Source organism: Stenella coeruleoalba (genome assembly GCF_951394435.1).
Source record: "Stenella coeruleoalba genome assembly, chromosome: 5".
Taxonomy (NCBI): Eukaryota; Metazoa; Chordata; class Mammalia; order Artiodactyla; family Delphinidae; genus Stenella; species Stenella coeruleoalba.
The window spans coordinates 32264582-32288280 of NC_137150.1; the positions used below are offsets into that span (position 1 = coordinate 32264582).

A 23699-nucleotide genomic window follows, 5' to 3' on the forward strand; every position below is an offset into this window, starting at 1 on the left:
ATGACCATGGGCAAGGGAAGAAGCCTGTCTGGGTGCCAAACGCACCTCACCCTACAGAGGTCCAGGTGGCCCAGGACCATCTTGCCCTCTCCCACACCCGGGTGCCCTTCAGACCACCCTGGGCACCATGGCCAGGACATCAGTGGCAAGCAGCGCTGCCTGGGTGCTTCCCACAGAGCATTCATTCCTGGCAAAGCTAGCAGGGAATCTGCAGGAAACTGTGGGGTGGGGAGGAGGGATTCTGTCATCAGTCCGTCTGGGGCTGCTGAATTCACTGAGGTGCGATCCATCACTTCTTTTACTGCTGGCTTCTGGGGTCTGCTTACTATCCCTGTGGGTCTCCCAGAGGACTAGAGGAGTTGCCATGGTTCCCAAACCAGTTGGACCGAGGAACCCTTCTAAGAGATCTAGCTCTTGAGAGCAGTGTTTCAGTCCCGGAATCATGTTGAAGGTCAGGCCGTCACAGCTCCTCAAAAAGACAGGGAGCCCTGGGCCAGGCAGTCCCGTTGGCCAGTCTCAGACCCTGACCAACCTCCTTGTGTTTCCAGCCTACCCCTGGGATCGCTCCAGCCTGAAATCCATGCCCCTGGACCTGCGGCAGTTTGAGAAACTGGACACCTATGCCTCACAGGTAGGAGAGCCGGGCCCTCTGCCTGCGATGGTCACCCCCACAAGGCGGCTTGGAGTTTCCCAAACCAGGGCGGCAAAGGCTCTCCCCAGACCCCTCCTGAGTGTATCCTGAGTCCCTTGGGTGGATAGTACGGAGCGCCTTTCCACAGTATGTGGGAGGGGGACAGAAGGGCCCCGGACAGAGGCCATTTCACCCTCCCACCCCACCCACGGTCCTGATGCTTTCGCCCCAGGCTACACACCCCGCGCCGCCCTGTTGGCAGGCGCCTCCGGCCAGCCCTGTCCCGTCCTCCCCTGCCCACTGGGGCACTGCTGCTGCTGAGCCCTGCCAGCCCCAGCCCATGAAGGAAGGGACGTGAGGATGGGGGGAGGACCACAGATGCAAATGGCCAGCACCCACATGACCACAGCAGTCCTCACCCCTGAACACGTGGGCGGCTGAGCTCCCACACCTCTGGGCCTGGGCACATCTGGGGCAGGTGTGGGGAGGGGCAGCTACAAGAGCTGATGCCCGAGAGACCCACGGGGGTCCTGGGAGCCAGGCAGGAGCCATACCACAGAGAGTCTGATTGGAGCAGCTAAGGAGCTGGACCCGTCGCTAAGGTCAGAGTGAGCAATCCTAGGCCGATAAGCCGGGAGATCGTCTGCAGTCCTAGAAAAACCACCCTGGGGTTGGCACGTAGTGGATACTCAGGAAGCTTGTTTGCTGAACTGATGAGTGATGATAGGAGCTTGGATCAGAGAGTTTGATTCAAGGCAGGGGCATCAGTAGGGGGTGTCCAGCTGTCCTGGCAGGAGGAGGCATCCCTGGATGAAGCGGGGACACTGAGAACGGAGAGGAGCTGGAAGCAGAGGGGAAGGACCCCTCCCCAGTGTGTGTGCAGTGAGGTAAAGGTGGGGCAGGGCTTGCCCAGTCACTGCGCTGAGCGGTGGAGGGCAGGCAGGGTAGCTTCTCGGCGCGCAGAGTGAGGGAGCTGGAGCACGTGTCGGGGGTGATGGTTTGTGTGGGGTGCGGTGGGCTCTAGCACCTGTGGAGGTGACCCCTGGGCAGCTGGGTAGCCGAGCCCGGAGCTATATCTAGCCTGGAGAGGTCTGGGCCGGAAACCCTGCTTTGGGAGCCGTCAGATTCAGCTAAGAGCTAAAGCCATAGGGAGGGTGCCATCTTGGGGAAGGCAGGGCCAGGAGCCACCTGAGGCCGGGCGAGACCAGGAAGGGTCAGTGTTCTAGAAGGTGCGGTCATGGTTCACTCTGGCCAGGCGAGGCTAGACAGGCTCCCTTCCACTGCTCAGCACTGAGGCCCTTCGTACTTCCAGGGGGGCCGCTCAGAGGAGGTTGAAGGCCTCGGCCAGGCTCCGGCAGGCTGAAGGGCAAATGGGGGTTGAAGGGGGAGGGAGTGGAGGGAAGACCCCACAGGAGCCTGGCAAGGAAGGGAGACTAGATGTGGGCAGTCCTGAGAGAGAGACTGGGGAGTGTTTTGAAGAGACACGGCAGACAGGAGAGGCTGGGGCCGCCAGGGCCGGGAGGAGGAGGTGAGGACGCAGCGGAGCGAGGGCAGCGCCTGAGGAAGGAAGGGCAGCTTTGCCAAGGCAGGCGGCCTGGCTCCGAGGCCAGCAGAGAGCCCAGCGGAGGAGGAGGGCTCGTTGGTAAGGAAGTCTTCACTGGGCTTTGTTGAGTCTGAGGCCTGGTCATCTGCGAGAGTGAGGGAAGGGAAGGGGGACGTCCAGAGTCTGTGCAAGGTGGGATATGTTGTCATGGCTGCCGGAAGGGATGGACAGGCTGCTGGACAGCCTCAGAGAGCAGTGAGTGGGGACCAAAGGGCCAGAAACCATAGAACCGAAGCTGGGGATTAAGTCAGGAGTCAGCCAGGCTGTAATGCGGGCCTGCAACGTGTGCTTCTAGGCCCTGGGAGAGGGACAAAGACAGGACTGTGGTGTTGGAGCAGCTGGGCAAGGGGACACGCGGAGGGGCCTGGCGGTCTCCCTGTGCTCAGAGGGTGGGTCCTGGAGCTCCCGTGTGAGCGGCGGAACCTCCTAGGTCAGGAGGACCTAGGGTGGGAGCTGACGGAGGCGCGGGCAACCATTGCAGAGGTAAGTGCACAGGTGCCCCTACTTCTCTAGAAAGAGTGAGCATGGCCAGGGCTGCCTTTCCAGCAACCCCAGCCCTGTTTTCTCCTGAGGATCCATGCAGAAAACCTAACTTGCTCTTTTTTTATATATTATGGTAAAACATATGCCATATAATTTGCCATTGGAATCGTTTTTAAGTGTACGATTCAGTGACATCAATTACATTCCCAGTGTTGTACAACCGTCACCACTGTCTACTTCCAAAATCACCCCAAGCAGAAACCTTGTACCCGTTAAGCAATAACTCCCCATTCTCCCTCCTCCCAGCCCCTGGTAACCTCTAATTTATTTACTGTCTCTCTGAATTTGTCTAGTCTAGGTATTTCATATAAGTAAGAATCATACACTGTGTCTTTTGTGTCTGACTTGTTTCACTTAGCACTGTGTTTTCAAGGTTCATCCATGTTGTAACATGTCTGAGAACTTCATTACTTTTAATGGATGAGTAATATTTCATTGCACGGATATACCACATTTTGTTTATCCATTCATCTGTGATGGGCACTTGCATTGTTTCTACCTTTTGGCTATTGTGAATATTGCCCCATGAACATTGGTGAACAGGTATCTGAGTATCTGTCTGCAGTTCTTTTTGTATATACACCTAGGAGTGGAATTGCTGGGTCATATGGTAATTCCACGTTGAAATTTTTGAGGAACTGACAAATTGTTTCCCACAGCAGCTGCACCGTTTTACATTCCCATCAGCAATGTACAAGGGTTCTAATTTCTTCAAATTTTTGCCAATTTTTTTATGATTGCCTTTTTTTTTTTTTTTTTTACTATAGCCATCCTAGTGGGTATTGAGTAGTATTTCATTGTGGTTTTGATTTGCATTTCCCTAGTGACTAATGACATTGAGCATCTTTTCATGTGTCTATTGGCCATTTATATATTTTTGGAGAAATGTATATTCAAGCCCATTTTAAAATTAGGTTGTCATTTTGTTGTTGAATTATAAGGGTTCTTTATATATTCTGGATATTAAACCCTTATCAGGTATATGATTTGCAAATATTTTCTTCCATTCTATAAATTATCTTTTCACTTTCTTAATATTGTCCTTTGATGCACAGAAGATTTTTATTGTTATGAAGCCAAATTAATCTATTTTTTCTTTTATATCCTGTGCTTTTGGTATCATATCTAAGAATCCATTGCCAACTCCAAGGTCACCGCGATTTACCCCTGTGTTTTCTTCTAAGAGTTTTATGGTTTAAGTTCTTATATTTAGGTCATTGATTATTTTTGAGTTAATTTTTATATATGGTATGATGTAGGGGTCCAACTTCCTTCTTTTGCATATGGATATCCAGTTGTCAGGTACCATCTATTAAAGAGACTATTCTTTCCCCATTGAATGGACCTGGCACCCTGGTCAAAAGTCAATTAGCCATAGACGTACGAGTTTATTTCTAGACTCAATTCTGTTTCATTAGTCTATATAACCCTTATGTCGATATCACACTGTTGTGATTACTGTAACTTTAAGTAAGTTTGAAATCCAGAAATCTGTGTCCTCCAACTTTGTTCATCTTTTTTCAAAATGGTTTTGGCTATTCCAGGCCCCTTAGAATTCCATATGAATTTGAGGACTGGTTTTCTCGTTTTTGCAAAAAAGGCTGTTGGACTTTTATAGGGATTGTGCTAAATCTGTCGATTGCTTTGGGTAGTGTTGACCATGACTAGGGGCTGCTACAGCGCCCGGATGGCCACTTGACTGGCCCCAGGAGCTGCTGCAGGGAGATGTGATGGCTCTAGGGCCAGTGGTTCAGCTGGTCAGCACTTCCCACTGCGTCCAGACCGCATCAAGGTTGCCCTAAGCCCAGTCTTTGAGCCTCTGGGCCTCTCCTCCTTCTCTGCCCAGAGGAAGGGCAGTGCTGGCTGCAGGTGGCAAGGCACCGGGCTCCTCACAGCCCTTGTCTGGGCCCTGACGTAGCACACTCCTCCCACTTCCCAGGTGACAGTCAAGAGCGGCCTGGACGCGCTGGTGAGCGACCTGCTCCAGGAGGCCCACAGTGACCTGGAGAGGGTCCGCGCCATCTGGATCTGGATCTGCCACCACATAGGTAGGCCTGCCAGTAGGGCCACTGGCTCTGGGACCCTGTTCCCAGAGGAACATCTCTGGGCTTGACTCCATCACCCATGTGTGTGGAGGAAGAGGGAAGGTGGAGGAGAGGGGCTCTTAGATGGCTGGGTTCAATAACCAAGGTTAACTCACTGTGTGCTAGCAGTCTCCATGAAGGGTGCATGGGCAAGGATCCCACGTGGCCCTCTGCCCACAGCCAGAGCTGAGACCCCTCACCCAGCGGCAGCCTCCCCTCAGTCCTGCCTTCCTGGGCGACCTGCTCCACAGAGATGAGAACCCAGGGCAGAAGGTCATCTCCAAGAAGGAGGAGGCTGGGGATGAGCCATAGCTATTTGAAAAGTTGCTATAACACCAGAGGTTTCTCAAAACACCCGGGAGTGGTGGGTGAGTGGGCACCCCTCTCCCGGCTGCCTGCTCCCACAGTGGGGGCCTCAGCTTCTGCTCTCAGCCCAGTCTCCAGGTTCTCAGAGCCACCCCAGGGGACCTGGGCCTGCGCAGCTGCCCACAGCTCTGCATGGGACACCCTTGAGAGTCTGACCAGCTCAAGCCAATCCCACAGGCGGTTGCTAAGGGGAAGCTGGATGCTGCACCCTGCAGTCCATGGAGGAGCTGGCTGGTGGGATGGACTTCTAGTGACTTCCCTGTGACATAGAGACCAGCAGGGCTTCCCTGACCTGCTGCCACTGGGCTTTCTCTTTGTCCTCCCAGAGCAGCAGTTAGGGATGCAGCTTAGAGGATGAACTCACCTGACACAGGTAGGGCATCTGCCATAGGACCTGAGGAGCCACTCCTCCAACTCCAGCCCTGGCACTCAGCCTGGGCTTTAAGGGGGCAGGATGGGAAACAGGACATCCGTCAGGACTTTGCTGCACCGCCCACACACACCCACACACACACACACACATGCACACACACACACACATCCACACACATGCACACACACAAACCCCACACATGCACATCCCAAACACACGCACACACACCCACACACACGCACACCCACGTGCACACACCACACATACAAAACACCCCACCCCACATGCACACATGCACGCACACACACACACATACATCCCCCCACACACCCCACCCCCACACACATGCACGCACACAAACCCCACACATGCATACTCCAAACACGCGTGCACACACACACCACACACACCCCTGCACACACACACATGCACACACACAGACAAACCACCCCACCCCACACACACACATGCACACGCACACACACCCACACACACACACATACAACCCCACACACACCACACACACACATCCCCACACACACCACACACAAACACACACCACACACATGCACCACACACACCACACACACTCACACACAGCCCACCCCACCCCCAACATGCACGCACACAAACACACACACACACACACACAAAACACCCACACCGCCCCACAACCACACACACACACACGTGCACACATACACCCCACACACATGCACACACACACAAACACACACACACAAACCACCCCACCCCACACGCACACAAACCACCCCACCCCACACGCACACATGCACGCACACACACACACACCCCACACACACACAGCCCACCCCACTCCACAGATGCACACACACAACACACACACACCAAACACACACACACACCCACAACTACACACACACCCCACACACACACAAACCACCCCACCCCACATGCACACATGCACGCACACACACACACCCCACACACACACAGCCCACCTCACCCCACAGATGCACACGCACAAACACACACACACCAAAAACACACACGACCACACACACACACAAGCATACACACACAAACCACCCCACCCCACATGCACACACCCAAAACACGCACACCCACCAACACCCACACACACACACCCCACACACAAGCACACACACCCCACCCCACCCCCTACACACACACACACACACACCCTACGCACACACGCAAACCCACACACAGCCCACCCCACCCCACAGATGCACACGCACACACACACACCAAAAACATGCACACCCACCCACAACACCCCCCCACACACACACCCCACATGCACACACCAAATACACGCACCCACACACATACACACACGCACACACCCCACCCCACCCCACACACACCCACACACAGCCCACCCCACCCCACAGACGCACGTGCACAAACACACACACACCAAAAACACGCACATCCACCCACAAACACCAAACACACACGCACACACACACACACAAACCACCCCACTCCACACGCACACACCAAAAACACGCACACCCACCCACAACCCCCACACACACGCACACACCCCACCCCACCCCGCACACACATGCACACACACACACCACACATGCACTCGCACAAACACACATCAAAAACACGCACACCCACACACACACATACACAGACACACACACACACACACACACCCCACACACAACCCAACCCACCCCCACACACGCGCACACACACACACCGCAATCACACACACACCCACACAGGCATACACACACCCCACACATGCACACACGGACACACACCCGCACACACCCCACCCGCGCCACACACACATGTGCACACACGTGCACACACACGCACAACCCACCCCAGCACACACACACACGCACAACCCACCCCAGCACACGCACACACGCACACACACACCACACACACACGCGCACACACAGCCCACACACACACCACACCACCAGCCCCACACACACATGCACACAGACACGTGCGCATGCACACACACACGCACACACATACACATACCACCACCACACACACACACACCACCCCCCAGCTCCCCCCAACACACACACACCTCCTTTGTGCCCTCAAAGGCCACAGGCTCAGGTCCTCCCCCATGCCTTAAGCTCTACTGTTACTGAAGTGACAGTCTGTCTTCTCTGTTTGGGACAAGTTTTAATAGTAACTCAGTTCGCCCCCTGCAGGTCAGTGTGAGGCTTTGGCCTTGGGGGCTGCCGCAGGGATGGGTGAGCTGCCTCACTGGCCCCGCCTGCAGAGCTGTGTTGTGGTGGGGACACGCAGGCAAACCCCAGCCCAGTGCTGTCTTTGTCCCTCCCCTCCCAGCCGCTCCTACGAGGCCTAAGGAGCCAGTGGCCCCTCAGCCAATGCCTTGCTCTTCCTGCCCTCACCCACACAGAGGGGACATTTGCCAGATAGCACCTGGACTGGGGCCCTGTTCCCTTCAGTCCATAGCAGTTTCTCCCCGGCCTGAGGGAGGCCAGCCCAAGTGATGCTGGAAGTACAGTGGAGGGCAGGGGCAGCGCCACAGATTGTGGACCCCTCTCTCCTCTGCACCAGCCGGGTCGTCTCCAGGGACCTGGTTCCTCACGGCCTCCTCCTTTGCCCTCCAGAGTATGACATCGAGGCCGCCCAGGAGAAGGACCGCCAGGCCTTCAAACCCACCACCATCCTGCAGACCCAGAAGACCAACTGTGATGGCTACGCTGGGCTCTTTGAGAGAATGTGCAGGTACAGAGGTATCCCGGGCTGACCACCCTGACCCTCCCCCTGCCAAGTGCCCTGCGCCTTCACCCACGTGCCAGGCCTGAAACCCGAGTTTGCAAACTCTGCTCTGAATCCAAGTGAGTCCTGAAAAGGTCAATTTCTCCCTTTTTAACACCAGCGTAATTGACTTTGTACCATCTGTCGGGCTTTGGGATACATTAACATAATGGCAGATGAATGCACAGAGATAATTTGGTTATAAAAGGCCCTTTTTCCACCTTCTCCCATCTCTGTGCAGCTGAAGGTTAGAAGAATGGCAGATCTGGGAACGCAAGGACAGTGACTGCGGGCGCCAAGAGGACTGTGAAAGGCTGTCCTCAGGGCTGGCACAGGGGCCCTCTTGGGGCAAACAAAAGCTCCACCCTCGAAAAGATTTGTCAGTTGGAAAAGCTGAATAACTAGGAAGCAGCTTGTCTCTTGGAGCCTTTGGGCTCCGTTTCCATTGCTCCGGGAGCGAGCACCTGGCCAGGTTGCCCAGGTGGGTGAGAGCAGGCGAGTGGCTGCTCTCATTTGTGTTTGGAGACCTCACTGCGGGTTCTAGGTGACCTGGAGACAGACTCAAGGCTGGGGGAGCCCCGCCGACCTGCACAGCTTCCTGTGCCTGCTCTCTGAGGTCTGCCGTGTTCCCCGGGAAGCAGTCAGCCAGCCCTGGGGACCACTGAAAAGCCCATCCCCAGGGGTGTAGACAGACTGTGCCCACTGCCCCTGCAGCCCTCTGGGAGCCGGGGTTCTCAGGCACCCAGACATCAGCCAGCCAGGACTGCAGGGGGCAATTCATCAAACCAAGAGTAGCAACAGACACTTAAGAGTCCACGGGCGGGCGGGCGTGGTGTGTAGGTGCTGTACAGCGGCCACAGGATGTCCTGCTCCTGGGGGACACGCATCCCAGTCCCTGCCTGACCCCCAGTGGTCCAGCCTCCCGCACCCAGCAAGCGCAGACATGCTTCTCCACCCCTCCTGCTCACCGTTTGCTCTTAGAGGGGCCCACGGCGGGTCAGGGTGCAGAGGTGCAACCCATCGCCCAACCCCCACATTCCCACCCCACCCTAGACCCAGGCACCCCACATGCCTTTGGGCCTCTCCAGAAACCGGGGTCCTCACCGGCTCCCTGCCCAGGCTCCGAGGCCCTGGGTTCCTGAACCAGACTAAAGGCTTACGCTGCCCCGTGATGTCCTCCCAACTGCAGCCTCATCTCCCTCCTGGCCTTGCCGCCTCCGCCGCTCCCCCCACTTCCAGCTCCTCAGGCCCTTTCTGCTCTCCTCTCCCTAATGCTCTTTGGGCCCCGCTGCAGGATGGCCCCCCTCCCCCTCCCGGGGTGCCGTCAGCACACCTGTACACCAGCTCAGGTCTTGCTTAGGCTTTTCTTTAACTCACTTCTGTAAATTAAAATAAAACTTAACTATAGATTTATAAAGTGCATAGAAGCAAAAAGAAGAAAATTAAGTTACCCGAATCCTACCACTTAGAGATGACACTTGACATTTTGTCATATTCCTTTCTGGACTTTGTTCTATCATGTAGGCTTTGCCTGTGCTCATTTCTTCTTATAGGTCTTATAGGTCTTCTGTGTCTTCATATGTCTCCCCGGACCCTTTCTGCTTTCCCTGTGAATATACATCTCAGAATCCTACACATAGTAGGTCCTCAATGACAGGAAATGACAGGATATTCCTAGCAGACTTGTATGAAATGGACCTTCTTCTCTTTTTAAATAATGGAATAGCCCTCCCTCTGTGTTCAGCTCTATTTGTGCCTAGCACCTTTCAGCATTTTCATCTCAATTTGCAAATTTGAAAACACTCAGGGTTTTAAGTCATAGAACATATCCTTATTTATCCAGTAGAAGCCTTCTTAGCATGGTATGGAAGGAGTATCAGATTTATAGCAGAAAGACTTCCAGGCCTCAGTTAGTTTACCAGTCCTTGATTTCCAGTCCTTAATGTACCACTTATTAGTTTTGTTCCTTTTGGAAGGCACTAAGCCTCTGGGAGCCTCAGTTTTCTTACCTGTATACTGCGGACTTTATTGCCTACTGGCAGGACTGCAGGACTAAATGAGAACATGCAGTTTGCAGTTTGCTAACCTGACTTGGGGCTTGTTGTTTTTTTTAATCCTCCCTGTCTTCCCACAGTACTGGAGTATCTTTGCTCTGTAGAACTTTCCTACAGACACACATAGACTCACATAGGCTCAGAAAATTGACATTGGCCTTGAGTGGAACTGTCAGCTCTTTTGGCCTGGTCCAGATGCTTAACAACGGCCGTATTCTGGCCTGAAGCTGATCATTAAAACACATCCCAACGTTTTGCATCATTTAAAGCTAGGTTCCAACCTGGCAGTTACCATGTGAAATACTCTCTGCATTGCCTGGGACATTTAACAATAGCTCACAGTTCGCTGAATTCCTTTAACTTTGGCTTTAAAGTTCGGTAACCTTGTCCATGCATCCTTCCTAAGTCCCCTTACCTTTAAAATAACTGCTGAAGGTTTGGTAAATTCATTACCGGACTCCTTAATAACTGAAGACGTGTAATCCACACTTGCTGGTTTACCCCTGCTTAGTTGTCAAAGTGGCCTCTTAGCAAGAGTTGTATCCACACGGCTGTCATTACTTCTGCCAGTCCATTTCACCTCCCTGCGGTGGCCTCATTAAAGACTGATATAATAAAGTAATTTGGTGGGGAATTCAGATATTTTTGCAATGTCATTCATTTCTTCATCGTCTTTCCCAAGTAACCAATATACCTTTTTTGTTAGCACTGTTGCTTGTAACTGCTGGACCAGTTTCTTTCTGACCTTCTCTCGTCCAGCATTGATGTCTCTCCTTTTGCCTCAGTTCCCCGACAGCCTTCGTGAATTTTGCTTCATTTCCTTGCAAGGGTCAAGCTTAATTCCCCAGAATTCTGCCGCTAAGTCAGCCTCCAGTGCAATGTCTCCCCGTTATCACTGCGCTGGCACCACCAGCTAGCAGATTTTCCGGGGACTTCTGATAAGGCCGGGAGCTTATTGCCAGTTTGAGACTTTGGTGGTGAGGAGGCTCGTTGTCACCAATCAGATGTCGGTGCGTTTTCCATGCATCCTTCAGCTGTCACAGTGGCGTGCTGCTGCGTGCCCCAGACCATCCCAGAACATCACATGGTTCCAAAGGCCCAGAAGCCTGGATACATTAAATAACCTTAAATGATCCTCACCATATACGGCCTCTGAAAGGGGCATCTAAACTCTCCCATCCTTATAGACACACCAAAGGAGAGTGCTCACGAAGATGAAATACATCACTATAGCAAACCAGCCTTTAATTTCACTCTGTATACCACCCAGAAGTTTATAGATTAAAACAAATCTCGGTGTACAAAAGGGCTGGTGCAATTACAGAGCCTACTGAACTGTGCATCAGGAAAAACGAGTCCTGGCGCTGCTTTGGCCCCTGGACTACTGAGTGTCCCCAGGCAAGTCAGCCTCCCTCTCTGAACTGCCAACTCCTCACTTGTCAGAGAGGAGCCACTGAAGTCAACCTCAAAAGGCTCTAAACAGGGCTTTGGAGTGAAAATTATTACCATGATTACAGTTACTGACCTTGCTGTAAGGGTGGTGGTATAAGAAAAGGGTAAGGGGACCGACCATATAGCAGAAATATGAAGACACTGTCAAATTTACAAGAAATCAACTACATAAATTGTGAAACATAAATCATGGTTATTCATGTCCTGCTGTAGTATAGAAATCACAATTTTTTTGCCAGTTTAGAATTTACCTTTTTTTGGATTTATATAATATACCTTTTTTAGTTTTTATTGAAAAACATTGATTTGAAATGTTGGGTTAGTTTCAGGTGTACAGCAAAGTGATTCAGTTATACATACATATATATATCCTTTTACATTCTCTTCCATTATTGGTTATTTCAAGATATTGAGTATAGTTCCCTGTGCTATACAGTAGGACCTTGTTGGTTATCTGTTTTATATATAGTAGAGTGTATATTTTAATCCCAAACTCCCAATTTATCCCTCCCCCACCTTCCCTTTGGTAACCATAAATTTGTTTTCTACGACCTTCTTGAGGACCATTTCAGAAACAGCAAGGCCCTAAAAATTCTAATTCACACATTTGCCCAGTTAAACTGGCCCTTGGGCTTAACATTAACGAAACCATGTTTCCTAATTTTACTATTAGAAATCACAATGTTTTCATCAAGATGGGAAAAAAGAGCATGGCTCACTGCCTCTCCTATAGCCTTCCCACCCTCCCTGTTTTTTCTGTGTGGCTCAGACATCCTGGGAGAAGTGGTCCGAGGTGAGGAGGCCCACTATGGTCAGGGGCTGATACGTGCAGGGTACAGCGCCCACCCCAGGCCGCTTAGCCACCCTGCTGCCGAGGCCCGGATCGGCTCTGTTTAAAATGAGTCACAGTCTGGATCCATAGCCTCCTCAGTAAAACCACTGGTGTTGGGATTTTCAAAACTGTCAAAAGTAAAAACCAAGATTCTGCAGCCTGAGGTTATTAGATATGTCTCCCTGGCTGATATCTGGGGCTCTAGGATGGCTGGTTGGGGTTCTTTGAGAGGCGGAAACGTTTCTCGTCCTCCGCTTATTCAGTGCTCTCCCCGAGCTTTCCAGCAAATTCCTGCTCCTTTGGGTTCCCTGAAAGGGCCGTGCTTATCACTAGCATTTTCGTGACGGTTCACATATCTGCCCCCTTCCGACGATGAGCACATCTAGGGTGGCCAGTGACCTTTATGTTTAGAATATTACAACTTATTATGTTATGCTATTTATTACATTTTGAAATGATATATGTGATATTATCCCCTGGTGCCTGCGCCTTGTACAGTGCTTTGCAGTGTATACCGTTGGTGATCTTTTGATGACCTGAGATGGTGGTGGGTCATCTGTCTAGCAACCAGCAGCTAGAATTACTAGGTCCACACCCTCGCATGAGAGTTATGGATTATTAACAATAATGCTTTACATTATGACTTCTTTGTCCAATTCATCTAGCACATGGCTGCCAGGTAATAAAACGTCCTCATGTCATAGTCAAGCATGGCAGAAGCTTACAGCTGAGGGGGTTTTTTCATCTTTACTCTGCCCTAGGCATTCCCCACGGCCCTCCCAGCTTCTCCTCAGCCTGTCAGAAGAGAATCAACCCCTAGAGATCATTTAATGCCAACCTTCTGTGTTGCCCACAGTGAGCCTGGCAAGGTCACACTGGGGTGAGCCCCGCCCTCCCGGCTCAGCCAAGTCACCGCCGCCTCCAGCCCGCCCCCGCCCCCAGCCCTCTGGGAGGACAGCTGGCCACTCGCTTCTCCCCCCTCCGGCCCTTTCCAGGCTTGGGGCGGGGTGTTCACTCTTATTCCCCTAGTTGGTGCTCAACTCTGACCTCTACTTCACACCCGTGGTGGGAGGATACCTCTGCCCGGGGACACGGCTTCTCCCAGGAGGACACTCCGGCAGAGCTCGAGTCAGCCATCTGCCCACATCAGCCCCAGCCCCATCTTTCTCACAGCATCTGGAGGCCGCAAGGGCGCTCAGCACCTCTCCTTCCCCCCTTGACTTCACTCAGAGCTGAGCAGCCACCCTCCCAAGGCCCGCAGCTCCCCTCCCTTCCTGCAAAGCAGCCCCTTGTGTAAATACTGGTGTCCCAGTACTCCACACTCCTCCACGTCATCCTAGAAATTCATATGCACCGACGTTCTGGGCAAGAAAGGAAAATAACTCACTAAAAGTGTCGTTTTCAAGTAGTATTTATGGATTCTTTTCCAATTCGAAAAGTAACGCATAATCGTTATTGAAAATTTTAAAATTAAAGAGAAGCTTAAAGAAGAAAATTAAAATCACCCATAATCCCATCACTAAGAGACCAGATGACTGTTGGACTGTCTCTCTCACTCTGCCCTCCCCCATCTCTTGTTTTCCATGCATGCGCGCACGCACGCGTGCACACACACACACACCCCCCCCTTGTGCTGATGGCAGGGGTTTATAGGCTCTTGTCAGTTAACAGCGTGTCAGGAACATCTCCTACCTCGTTAAATGTTTTTCACAACATTCCTTCTCCTCGTCCACTCTCTGAGTATAGGGAGCCCTACCTCCTATGGAAGGCGCCCCCATGCCTCCCACGTACCTCAGTCCCAGCCCTCTGGCCTGGCATGGGACCCTTGCCTCTCCCCTCTGCTGGCTGTTTCTTCTAAGACTATAAACTCACTCAGATCACACAGGCTGAGAACCCCCTGGGCCTCATCCCATTGCAGCTAAGTGAGGAGGGGGCTCTCCAGGCATGCTGCTGCACTTCCCTCCCCTGGGGTCCTGGGCCCACCCCTCCCAGGCCTCGAGGCTCTGGGCGGCCCTTCTGCTCCAGGGAGTCCGTGTTGGCTTTTACCAGCAGAATCCTGACATCCACGGGAATCTGGTTTCTCTCGTTCTCTGCTCCCGCCCCCCAAGGGGTCCCGAAATCCTCCCCACGGGCCCGGCTGGTCTGTTCCCATGGGATTTCTTAGGCAGCCTGGGAGGCCTGGACGTCCTTTTGGCAGGCAGAAGGGTGGGGGGCTGCAAAACTTCCCAGCCCATAAGGAGCCTCAGCAGAGCAGGCTTGCCCCCCGGCAGGAGAGGGGAGCTCAGGCCGCGTGGGCACGTGAGCGGCCCCCATGGCAAGGTGGAATCTGGTAATTTGCAGGCTCCATATTTTGCCTCACTAGGTCTTTCAACAAATGATATGTAAATAGAGATAAGTCGTATTTAATCCAATATTCTACTAATTGTTAATTAAATGGTCGTTTTTATACGGAAAATTTCCCCATTCCTATCCTGTGTGCATGGCCATTTCACCCCATTAGCCTGAGGCTCCATGGCCTCTTGTTCAGAGCAACTGAGACTGCAGACCTGCTCCCGGAGGGACCCCAGCTGCCCGAGGCCGCTTCCCTGATTCAGGCCGGGCCTACACCCGGAGCACAGCCCCGGTTCGTGCAAGGGGAGGGCAGAGTCAGCGGGCAGCTCGTGCTGAGCCCCATCTGATGGGCCATCACGAACATCCTGGATATCACGGGTTTGGGCGTTGATTACACCAACCTTCCACAGTGAAAGGAAAGTGTCCTGAAGAAGGAGCACCTTGTTCTAGCTCACACAGAGGCCCCAGAAGGGCTGGCACTAGGGGTCCCCTGCACCAGAAGAGCTGCCATGTGGGGGCAGGGCTGCTGAAGGAGAGGACCAGCTGGCCATGGCAAGACTCTCAGGGTGCTTGCCGTGGCCGTGCGGTGCTGCCCACAGCCCAGGTCTGGGCCTCAGTGTTCCAGCTGCAAGTGCCCAGATTAGAGCTTGCCATTTGGTCCCCAGAGGTGACCAGCGCCCATCGCCCCACCGTCCAGGCCAGCTTGGTTGTGAGCAGTGAGGGAACACACTGTCAAGGGGGTCTTGATAAAAGCTCGAGCTGACCGCTCAGCATTTCCACTCCCGAAGTAACAGCTACAGGGGACTCTGAAACCGTGGCCAGGGCGATCAGTCGGCAAATGGCCTTAATGCACCGTGGTGGCCCTGGCAGTGGGCCAGTCCTCCCCAGGTCAAGATGGGGACCCCAGCTGGCCTGCCCCAGGGGTCCCCGCACAGGTGTCCGCGGGCAGGACGTGGCGGTGGAGGTGAGCTCAGCTTTCTCCCTAACCCTCGCGTGCAGCACCCTGCCTGACGCCCCACCCGTGGCACCTCAACCCAACTCCCCAGCCACGTGAATCGAGTCGAGAGCATTGGCATGCCCCTGGTTTCCGTGTCCGCCAGGCGCCCCTCACCATTGCACCACTGTCCTCCTGCAGCTGCCGGCGGAGCCCTCAGGCAGGCTCTGGGGAGAGACATTCCCAAGTGCTCTGTAGAGGCTGGAGGGGGAGCAGACAGCGGGGACCGCAGCCAGGCTGTGCCAGAGGGACCAGCCAGCCCTGTGTCCCCCTGTCCTCCGGCTCTGCAGACAAAAGTCTGTGTGTGTGTGACTGGGCGAGAGTCAGGGAAGAGGAGAGGCCCGGAGGGACTTCCGGACAGCAAATGCACCTAAGGCTTGGGGCCACAGACAGACAGACTTGTGCTGGACGCAGCCCCAGCAGGAGCCGCCTCTCAGAGCCCTGTCCCGCCCCAGGATCGCTGGCGTGCAGTGCATGACGGTGCCTGGCTACTCCAAGGGCTTTGGCTACCAGCCGGGGCAGAGCTTCTCCGGGGAGTTTGACCACGCCTGGAACGCCGTGTTCCTGGAGGGGAGATGGCACCTGGTGGACAGCACCTGGGGCAGCGGCCTGGTGGATTCCACCACCTCCAAATTCACCTTCCTGTAAGTACCTCGGTTCTGCGGGGTGCCTGGTGGGTGGAGATGGAGGAGGCAGCAGGTGGAGAAGGCTGGATGGAAGGGGAAGGAGGGCTGGGGGGCCTCCTCCGTGTGCTGCTGGCCGCTCCCACCCTTCCTCTGGTGGAGGGAGTGAGCTAGCTCCAGGCCAAGATAAGGGCCCAGGCCTTCCTGTCACCTCACTCTCCACTGTCTAAATCCCCCCTCTGTCTCCCCAGCGCTCCCTCCACCCAAGTACCAAAAGCACAGTGTTTGCCCACAGGCCAAGTGCAAGGCAAGGCCGGGCTGAGAAGCTTCTCTAAGTGTCTGTAGGTTCCCCTCAGGCCTTTGGCCACTGACCGTGTTACAGTTGCCGGAGTTGTCTCCTACTGCTTCTCGCAGACACCGGGCTTCCTCCTCCTGCTCTCTGGGCTGAATGCAGCTGAATCCCACCTCTGAGAAGGGGGGTCTGGTGTGCGGGACGGGGTGCTGGGGTGTGCAGGTTCCCGATGGCCACAGCGGGGGCTGGAGCACACCTGTCTGCTGAGGCTCCAGCCTTAAGCTAAGGCCCTGACATTCGTGCTGGATCTTGATGGCCGTCAGCAGCTCAGATGCCTTTTCATCCAGAGAAATGAGAGCACGGCCCCATTTGTGCAGCTAAAATCCTGGTGGTCCTGCACGCGGGGCCGCTACAAGTGCGTGCACGGAGCCCGTACATGCAGGACGTGTTCACTCACACCCCTGCTTTGCTGCCTCAGCTCTGGGCGCTGCTCACTGAAGGCTCGCCCATGTCGGATGAGTCCCCCGTTCTTCTCCTGATCTGCATCACTGACCAGAGAGCCGTGTCTAGGCAGCCCCAGGGACCACATCAGGGCCTCCCACCTGCACAGCTACTCCCATCAGGTCACCATGTGGACGGAGCCGGTGCACCAGGCTTTCCCTCCCTGCCCTCCCTCCACTCCACTGGCACCTGTTCTGCGGGTCACGGCTTTGCTCCCTTCAAATCTCTTTGGCTTTGAGAGCAGGGGCAGCCCATTCCCTGCCTGGTCACAGCCCCTCCTGGGTGGTGGCCTTCTCTTAAAAGGGGCCTCAGATCCTGTCTCACCTCCTATTCATGGAAGCGGCCACTGAGGGGGCATCTGCAGCGCCCACGTTAGGGTCGGAAATGGTGCCTCTTCCCACTGGGTAGTGGCTTGGACCCCCCCTAGGATACGTTAGCCCAAAGAAGGCCCCAAAGTCCCCCTGTGGGCCCCCCTGCGCCTCTGCACAGCCGGGGCCTGCTCCCCCCACATGACTACTGACCTGCTTTCCTCCTCCAGCTACAATGAATTCTACTTCCTCACCCACCCTGCACTGTTCATCGAGGACCATTTCCCGGACAACAAGAACTGGCAGCTGCTCAAGCCTCCTCAATCTCTGAGGCAGTTTGAGAATAACATGTATCACAAGAGTGAGTTCTACAACAAGGGGATGCTGAGCGCCCACCCGCAGACCTCCGTCATCAAAACAGGTAACCCGGGCCCGTGGGGCTGCCCTGCCAGGGCCCAGCTCACTGGACGCTGTATATGGGGGCTGTGCAGGGGAGACAGAGGCAGCCCGGGCCGTCAGGCCATCAGGGCATGACGCAGCCTCAGGTCACATTTGCGGGGACAGAAGCCCCTCCCACCAGCATAAACCAAGACAGGGATGCGTAGGGGGTCCGAGGTTTCCCTGGCCTGAGGGCCGCGTTCTCAGCCCGGGGTCGGGGCACCAGGGCTGGTGGGCCCGAGCTGGGGGAGTCTCTCTCAGCTCACACAGCAGGGAAAGGACTGCCTCAGACCTGGCTACACCTGCCTCCCAGCTCAGGTGCCCGACAGATGCTCCTAAACTCCTGGCAGAGAACGTGTGTTGACCCGGCTGAGCCAGGGTCTGTGTGTCAGTGGCTTAAGCAGCTAGTGGGCGAGCGGCGGGCGTGTCCCAGGACAGAGCGCTGGGGGCTGTAGTAGGGAGGTAGCCACCGAGCTGGGTGCTGGGAGCTGGAGGAGAGCAAGCATCACGGGACATGGAAGGACGTGCTCCAGGAAGGACACAGCAAGGCCTCCAAGGTCTGAGTTCAAGCACCCCAGACGACGGCCGGGCTCCAGGGGCGCTGCCTGGCCTCTCAGAGCTCCCCTCGCCGCCTGGATGCCGGCCGGCTCTGCCCGCTGCCCTGTTTCCTTCCCTCCTAAAGGCAGGACCAGCCTCTTCAGCCGACTTCCCCAGGGCTGGGCGTGCAGGACCCCCGGCCGAGCTGTCCCCAAGGCTGGCCTGGAGTGACCTTTGTTCCCCACCTCCCCACAGGGGCCACGGGCAGCCAGCTGTGTGTGTTTGGGAACTACAAGGCCTATGGGGGGGCTGGGCCCAGGGGTGCCCGAGCCACAGTCAGGGCTCAGCCCAGCAGGATCAGTGCACCCCCACACTTCCTCCAAGGACTGCCTACGGGCCCCATCTCTGCCCCCAGGGCCCTGTGTGCTCCCAGGAGAGAAGGCCTGAGCTCACCTGGTATGAGCACAGCGGGCTCTGTGGGAGGGTCTTCGGGGGACCCCCACCCCACACTCAGGAATATAGGGGCACCCACATTAGTCCCAGCTGACTTGTCCCTTCTACCTCACAACAGTCTCCTTAACTAGGCTGCTGAGCTTGGGAATACTTTTTCTAACACTACAAATACCTGGCAGCTCCCGCTGCTAAGATAACGTCGTGAAGCTGCCGTCTCAGGAGTGCGGCTCCTACACGTATGTCAGATGGGGCCCTGCTCCAGCTGTCATGGGCCACGGGGCCACAGGGAGGAATGGGCCAGGTCACACCAGCGTCAAAACAGTGCCCCCAAGGGGTTTGCCTTTTCAAGAGACAGAGAAATGTAAACACTGGGTTTCTTAATATATAGTAAACCTAAAATGTGATTGCATATTCATGAAGCATATTTATAGAACATTTCTTTGCTGGAGCTAGTTTTCTTAAGATTGGGGATGGGAAGAAAGCTGAGAGGAAAACTGAGGTGGGCAAAAGGCAGGGAGGAGAGAGTGAGAGGAGGCAAAGGAGGGGTGAGAGGAAGAGGTGGTCACAGGCTCCAGCTTGGTCCCCAGGTGTCTCCAATCCTTGATTTCAAGTCTTCCCAGCCAGTCAACTTACCTTTGCCAAGAACGCCCTGGGCCAGGCGCCCCGGCCAGGCCTGGGACATGGCAGGAAAGGAGGCAGGTGGACCCTTCCCTGTGGCACCCTCAGGGAGGACAGACGGACGTTACCCATAACCAATTCATTAGTACAGTGCTAAGTTCCCTGGAGGAGATGCAGAGCCAGGAGAGAGGCTTCCAGACAGCTCAGCCTCACCCCAGGACATCAGGAAAGCTTTCTTTGCAGTCAGAACGTTACACTGAGGTCTTATCCAGGTTTGGGGGACAACGGTATGGGGAAGAGCATGTGTGAGGGCCCTGGGACGTGAAGGGGTGTCCCCCGGGAGGATGTGAGGGAATACCGTGCGGGCCCGAAGACGGTCCTGACTCAGGCAAGGCAGGCGGGGACAGGCCTCTCCACTGGCCTCTGGTTTGATGGTGAAGTGAGCCCCAGAGTGACCGGGTGGATATTTTCAGGAGCCCTCGGGCTGCCATGTGGAGATGCTGGGAGTACTCCATGCATCAAAGGTGAATTGCACGGGGACCACACAACCAACTGTGGTGCAGGATGGAGCAGGACAGGGTCCATGAGCAGCTGAGGGCTGAGACAGCTTCTCCCCTCTGAGCTGGCTTAGATTAGGAAGTGAGGGGAGAGAAGGGATTCAACCGAGAGAGGTTGATAACAAGTTTGCTGTTCTTGGTCACTTTCCTTTGGAGGTCACCAGGTCCCATGGTGGCTGGTGGCAGTGGAGAAAGAGTGTAGACAAAGAAAATAGCACATAAGCACAAAGAATGCCACAATTAGTGTATGGGAAAGGGAAGGGATCAGGTGGTGGTCAGAGGGTGGAGAGAGGGCCAGGCTGGAGAAGGTGGTGAATGCAAGGCGAGGAGAGGACTTCCAGGAGGGCATGGCCAGTGGCGCAGCTCATCCAAGAACACTTGAACACTTGGAGAATGGGAACGGAGGCCAGACTTCAGAGAGCTGACTGGGTGGAGGGGGACTGCCGTGGGCAGGTGTTTGGGAGAGTAAGGTAGGTGAGGAGTTGGCAGTACCTGGGAAGGCAGGGCAAGTCTTCCAGATGGAGGAGGTAGCACTGAATGCAGTCGCTGAGCACCCTGGAGTCGGGGACCTTGTGGCTGATTAGACAGGAAGTCTCAGGGACACTTGTCCTAGAGCCTGGGCATGGCTTTCTGCCTACCCAGCAAGAGCACTGGACCCCCGATTGGGGAAAGGCTACTAGGGAGCATGGATCAGACGTTAGTCTGTCTCCTTCCTTTGTGCTCATCCACGCACGGGACCGGGGAGGTAGCTGGGAGGAGCAGGAGATCAGCTTCTGAGAGGAAGGCAAGGCTCTCAGAGAAGCCCTCCCCCTCCCTGTGGCCCTGCGAAGCAGGGAGGGCCAGGTAGGGGTGTGCTGGTGGGCTGCAATAACCGGAGAACTCGGCCCCTCTCCCCGACAGCAATGACCAGGACAGAGGAAGACAGCACTGGAGGGCAAGGGGAGAGGCAAGGAGCGGGGAAGGTGGGTGCAGAAGACCCTCCCTTGCACTCACTGACCCCATTAGAGACATGTGGCCTGGGGTGGCAGGGGGGGCTCAGGGAGAGTGGGGGACACGCAAGGAAGCAGCCCTGCCCCTTGAGCACAGCCTCCAGGAGGGAAGCCATTCCAACCCGTTTTTAAGGTGATGTGTTGACATGACAGCTGTGATAAGGTAACGCCCAGATGCTGGAGGGAGCAGTGTGAAAGCAAGACTTGAGAGTTGGAGGCTCTCCAACCAGGGTCTTGGGCCCTCCTTGTCCCTCGGCCCTCTCCCCTGCCCTAGAATCAGGTTAAGGCTCTGTGTAACACTCATCTGATACGAATCAAATGGGCAAGGCGAGCACATACAGCTGGGGGCAGATTTTTTTCTTGAGACACCCTCCCACCCAGCTTGCAGCTCTCAAAGAGAGCCACCTAGAGGGGGTAGGGGAGCCCTTCCAGAGGTGTGCTGCTTCTGGCTTATATCATGTTCAGTGAGATCACACTGGTTACTTAAAACTATCGTGGTTGGGCTTCCCTGGTGGCACAGTGGTTGAGAGTCCGCCTGCCGTTGCAGGGGACATGGGTTCCTGCCCCGGTCCGGGAAGATCCCACATGCCGCGGAGCGACTGGGCCCGCGAGCCATGGCCGCTGAGCCTGGGCGTCCGGAGCCTGTGCTCTGCAACGGGAGAGGCCACAACAGTGAGAGGCCCGCGTACTGCAAAAAAAAAAAAAAAAAACACTATCGTGGTGAAGGTATTTACACCATGGAAATGGGCAGACGCTATATGTCAGCGCTTTCCCCCCAGAGATCCCGTTGTTAAACATTTACCAGCACATCCGCACAGGCCAGACCCCTCTCACCTGACCCCGGCTCTCTCCCCACAGTGAACGGGAAGGTCACAGTCACCATCGAGAGCTGCGCCCCGACGCTGTTCATGTTCATGCTCAACGGCAAGCAGGAGCATGGACTGCTGAGCCTCAGGAAGAACGGGATGAAGCTGGACGTGTACCCTCCGACCGTGGGCACCCACAAGCTGCAGATCTTCGCCAAGGGCAACTCGGAGATCTACAGCTCGGTGCTGGAGTACACACTCAAGTGCCACTACGCAGACATCGACGTCCGGCTGCCCGCGGAGCTGCACCAGCCCGTGGGGCCCAGCTGGTTCTCGGAGCAGATGGGCATCACGAAGCCGTCCCACCCCGAGCCCGTCATCTACACCAGCGACGGGCGCTGCTCCATCAGCTTCGGCGTGGAGGAGGGCATCAGCGTCCTGGCATCACTGCACGGGGACGATGGCCCCGTCACCGAGGAGACACAGCGGCGCTACATCTTCCAGCTGCAGTGGGAGAAGCGGACGGAGCTGAAAGTCCAGTTGCCCCACGCCGGCAAGTTCGCGCTCAAGATCTTCGTCAAGAAGAGGCAGGAACCGGGCAACTACGTCTTCGTCTTCAATTACCTCCTGTGCTGCACCAACAGCAAGGTGAAGTGGCCCGTGTTCCCCGAGAGCTTCGGCAACTGGGGGCAGGACAATGAGCTATTGGAGCCCCTGTCGGGCGTGCTGCCCGCCAACCACAACGTCCCATTCAAACTGAAGCTGCACGGTGTCGCCAAAGCCCTGGTGAAGGGGCAGGACACGTGGCCCCTGACCCTGAACCGCGAGGGCTACTGGGAGGGCAGCTGCAACACAGCCGGCTGCCAGGAGGTCTACGTCATGGTGCTGGAGAATGCCAACCACAACTTCTACTCCTACATCCTGAAATACAAGGTGAACGCCCAGTGAGGGCTGGGGCCCCGCCACCCCTGCTCTGGGCAGTGCAGAGAGCCCCAGACACCCCTGAGTCTGCATGGAATCCCTTCTAGGCCTCTGCCTCAGTCTCGCTGCTCTGCCGCGGGAGCTGTGACGTTTGTGTTCTGGTGGCCGAGGGGACAGAGGCAAAGGCCCTTTAGAAGACAAAGGTGCTATGTAAATCTAAAGTATTGTAAACTGTACACCACTGCCCAGACGCCCCTTCTCGTGCTGATGCTGTCGTTGTTATCTGGCTGGTGTGGGAAAGCAGGGATGCTGCCCGGGCCGAAAGCTTTTCCCATGATGGGGAGAGAGAAGAGGGCGTACTCTACGAGGCTGAGTCATCCTGAATCCTAGAGCCCCTTTCAAGGAGCATCACAGTGTTTCTCACCAACTCCTGGACCCCAGGGGAGGCTGGACTGTCATCTTTTTCCCAGACCTGACCACCTTCCGCATTCCCGATGCCACTTGTTGTTCCAGGGTCCGAGAAGGAAGGTGTGGAGAGGAAACTAACTGCCCCCCAGCTGACTAGGGGCTGAGGGCCTCCACAATCCCTGTGTGTGCTGGGAATGTGGCAAC

At 55.3% G+C, this 23699-nt stretch overlaps 1 protein-coding gene across 3 annotated transcripts in view; it reads left to right on the forward strand.

Annotated features, from left to right (window-relative positions):
• KY (kyphoscoliosis peptidase) overlaps positions 1 to 23371 on the forward strand; it is a gene marked incomplete at its 5' end in the record, with an annotated part of 45815 nt that extends 22444 nt beyond the window's left edge. For all 3 annotated transcript variants that reach the window (XM_079923309.1, XM_079923310.1, XM_079923311.1), the window contains 6 exons: positions 549 to 631; positions 4717 to 4825; positions 8231 to 8348; positions 16500 to 16688; positions 17999 to 18189; positions 22219 to 23371. In XM_079923309.1, coding sequence (XP_079779435.1) covers positions 549 to 631; positions 4717 to 4825; positions 8231 to 8348; positions 16500 to 16688; positions 17999 to 18189; positions 22219 to 23114 — 1586 coding nt within the window. In that variant the 3' untranslated portion in view covers positions 23115 to 23371. The remainder of the gene's footprint in view (positions 1 to 548; positions 632 to 4716; positions 4826 to 8230; positions 8349 to 16499; positions 16689 to 17998; positions 18190 to 22218) is intronic.
• Between the last annotated feature and the right edge of the window lie 328 nt (positions 23372 to 23699).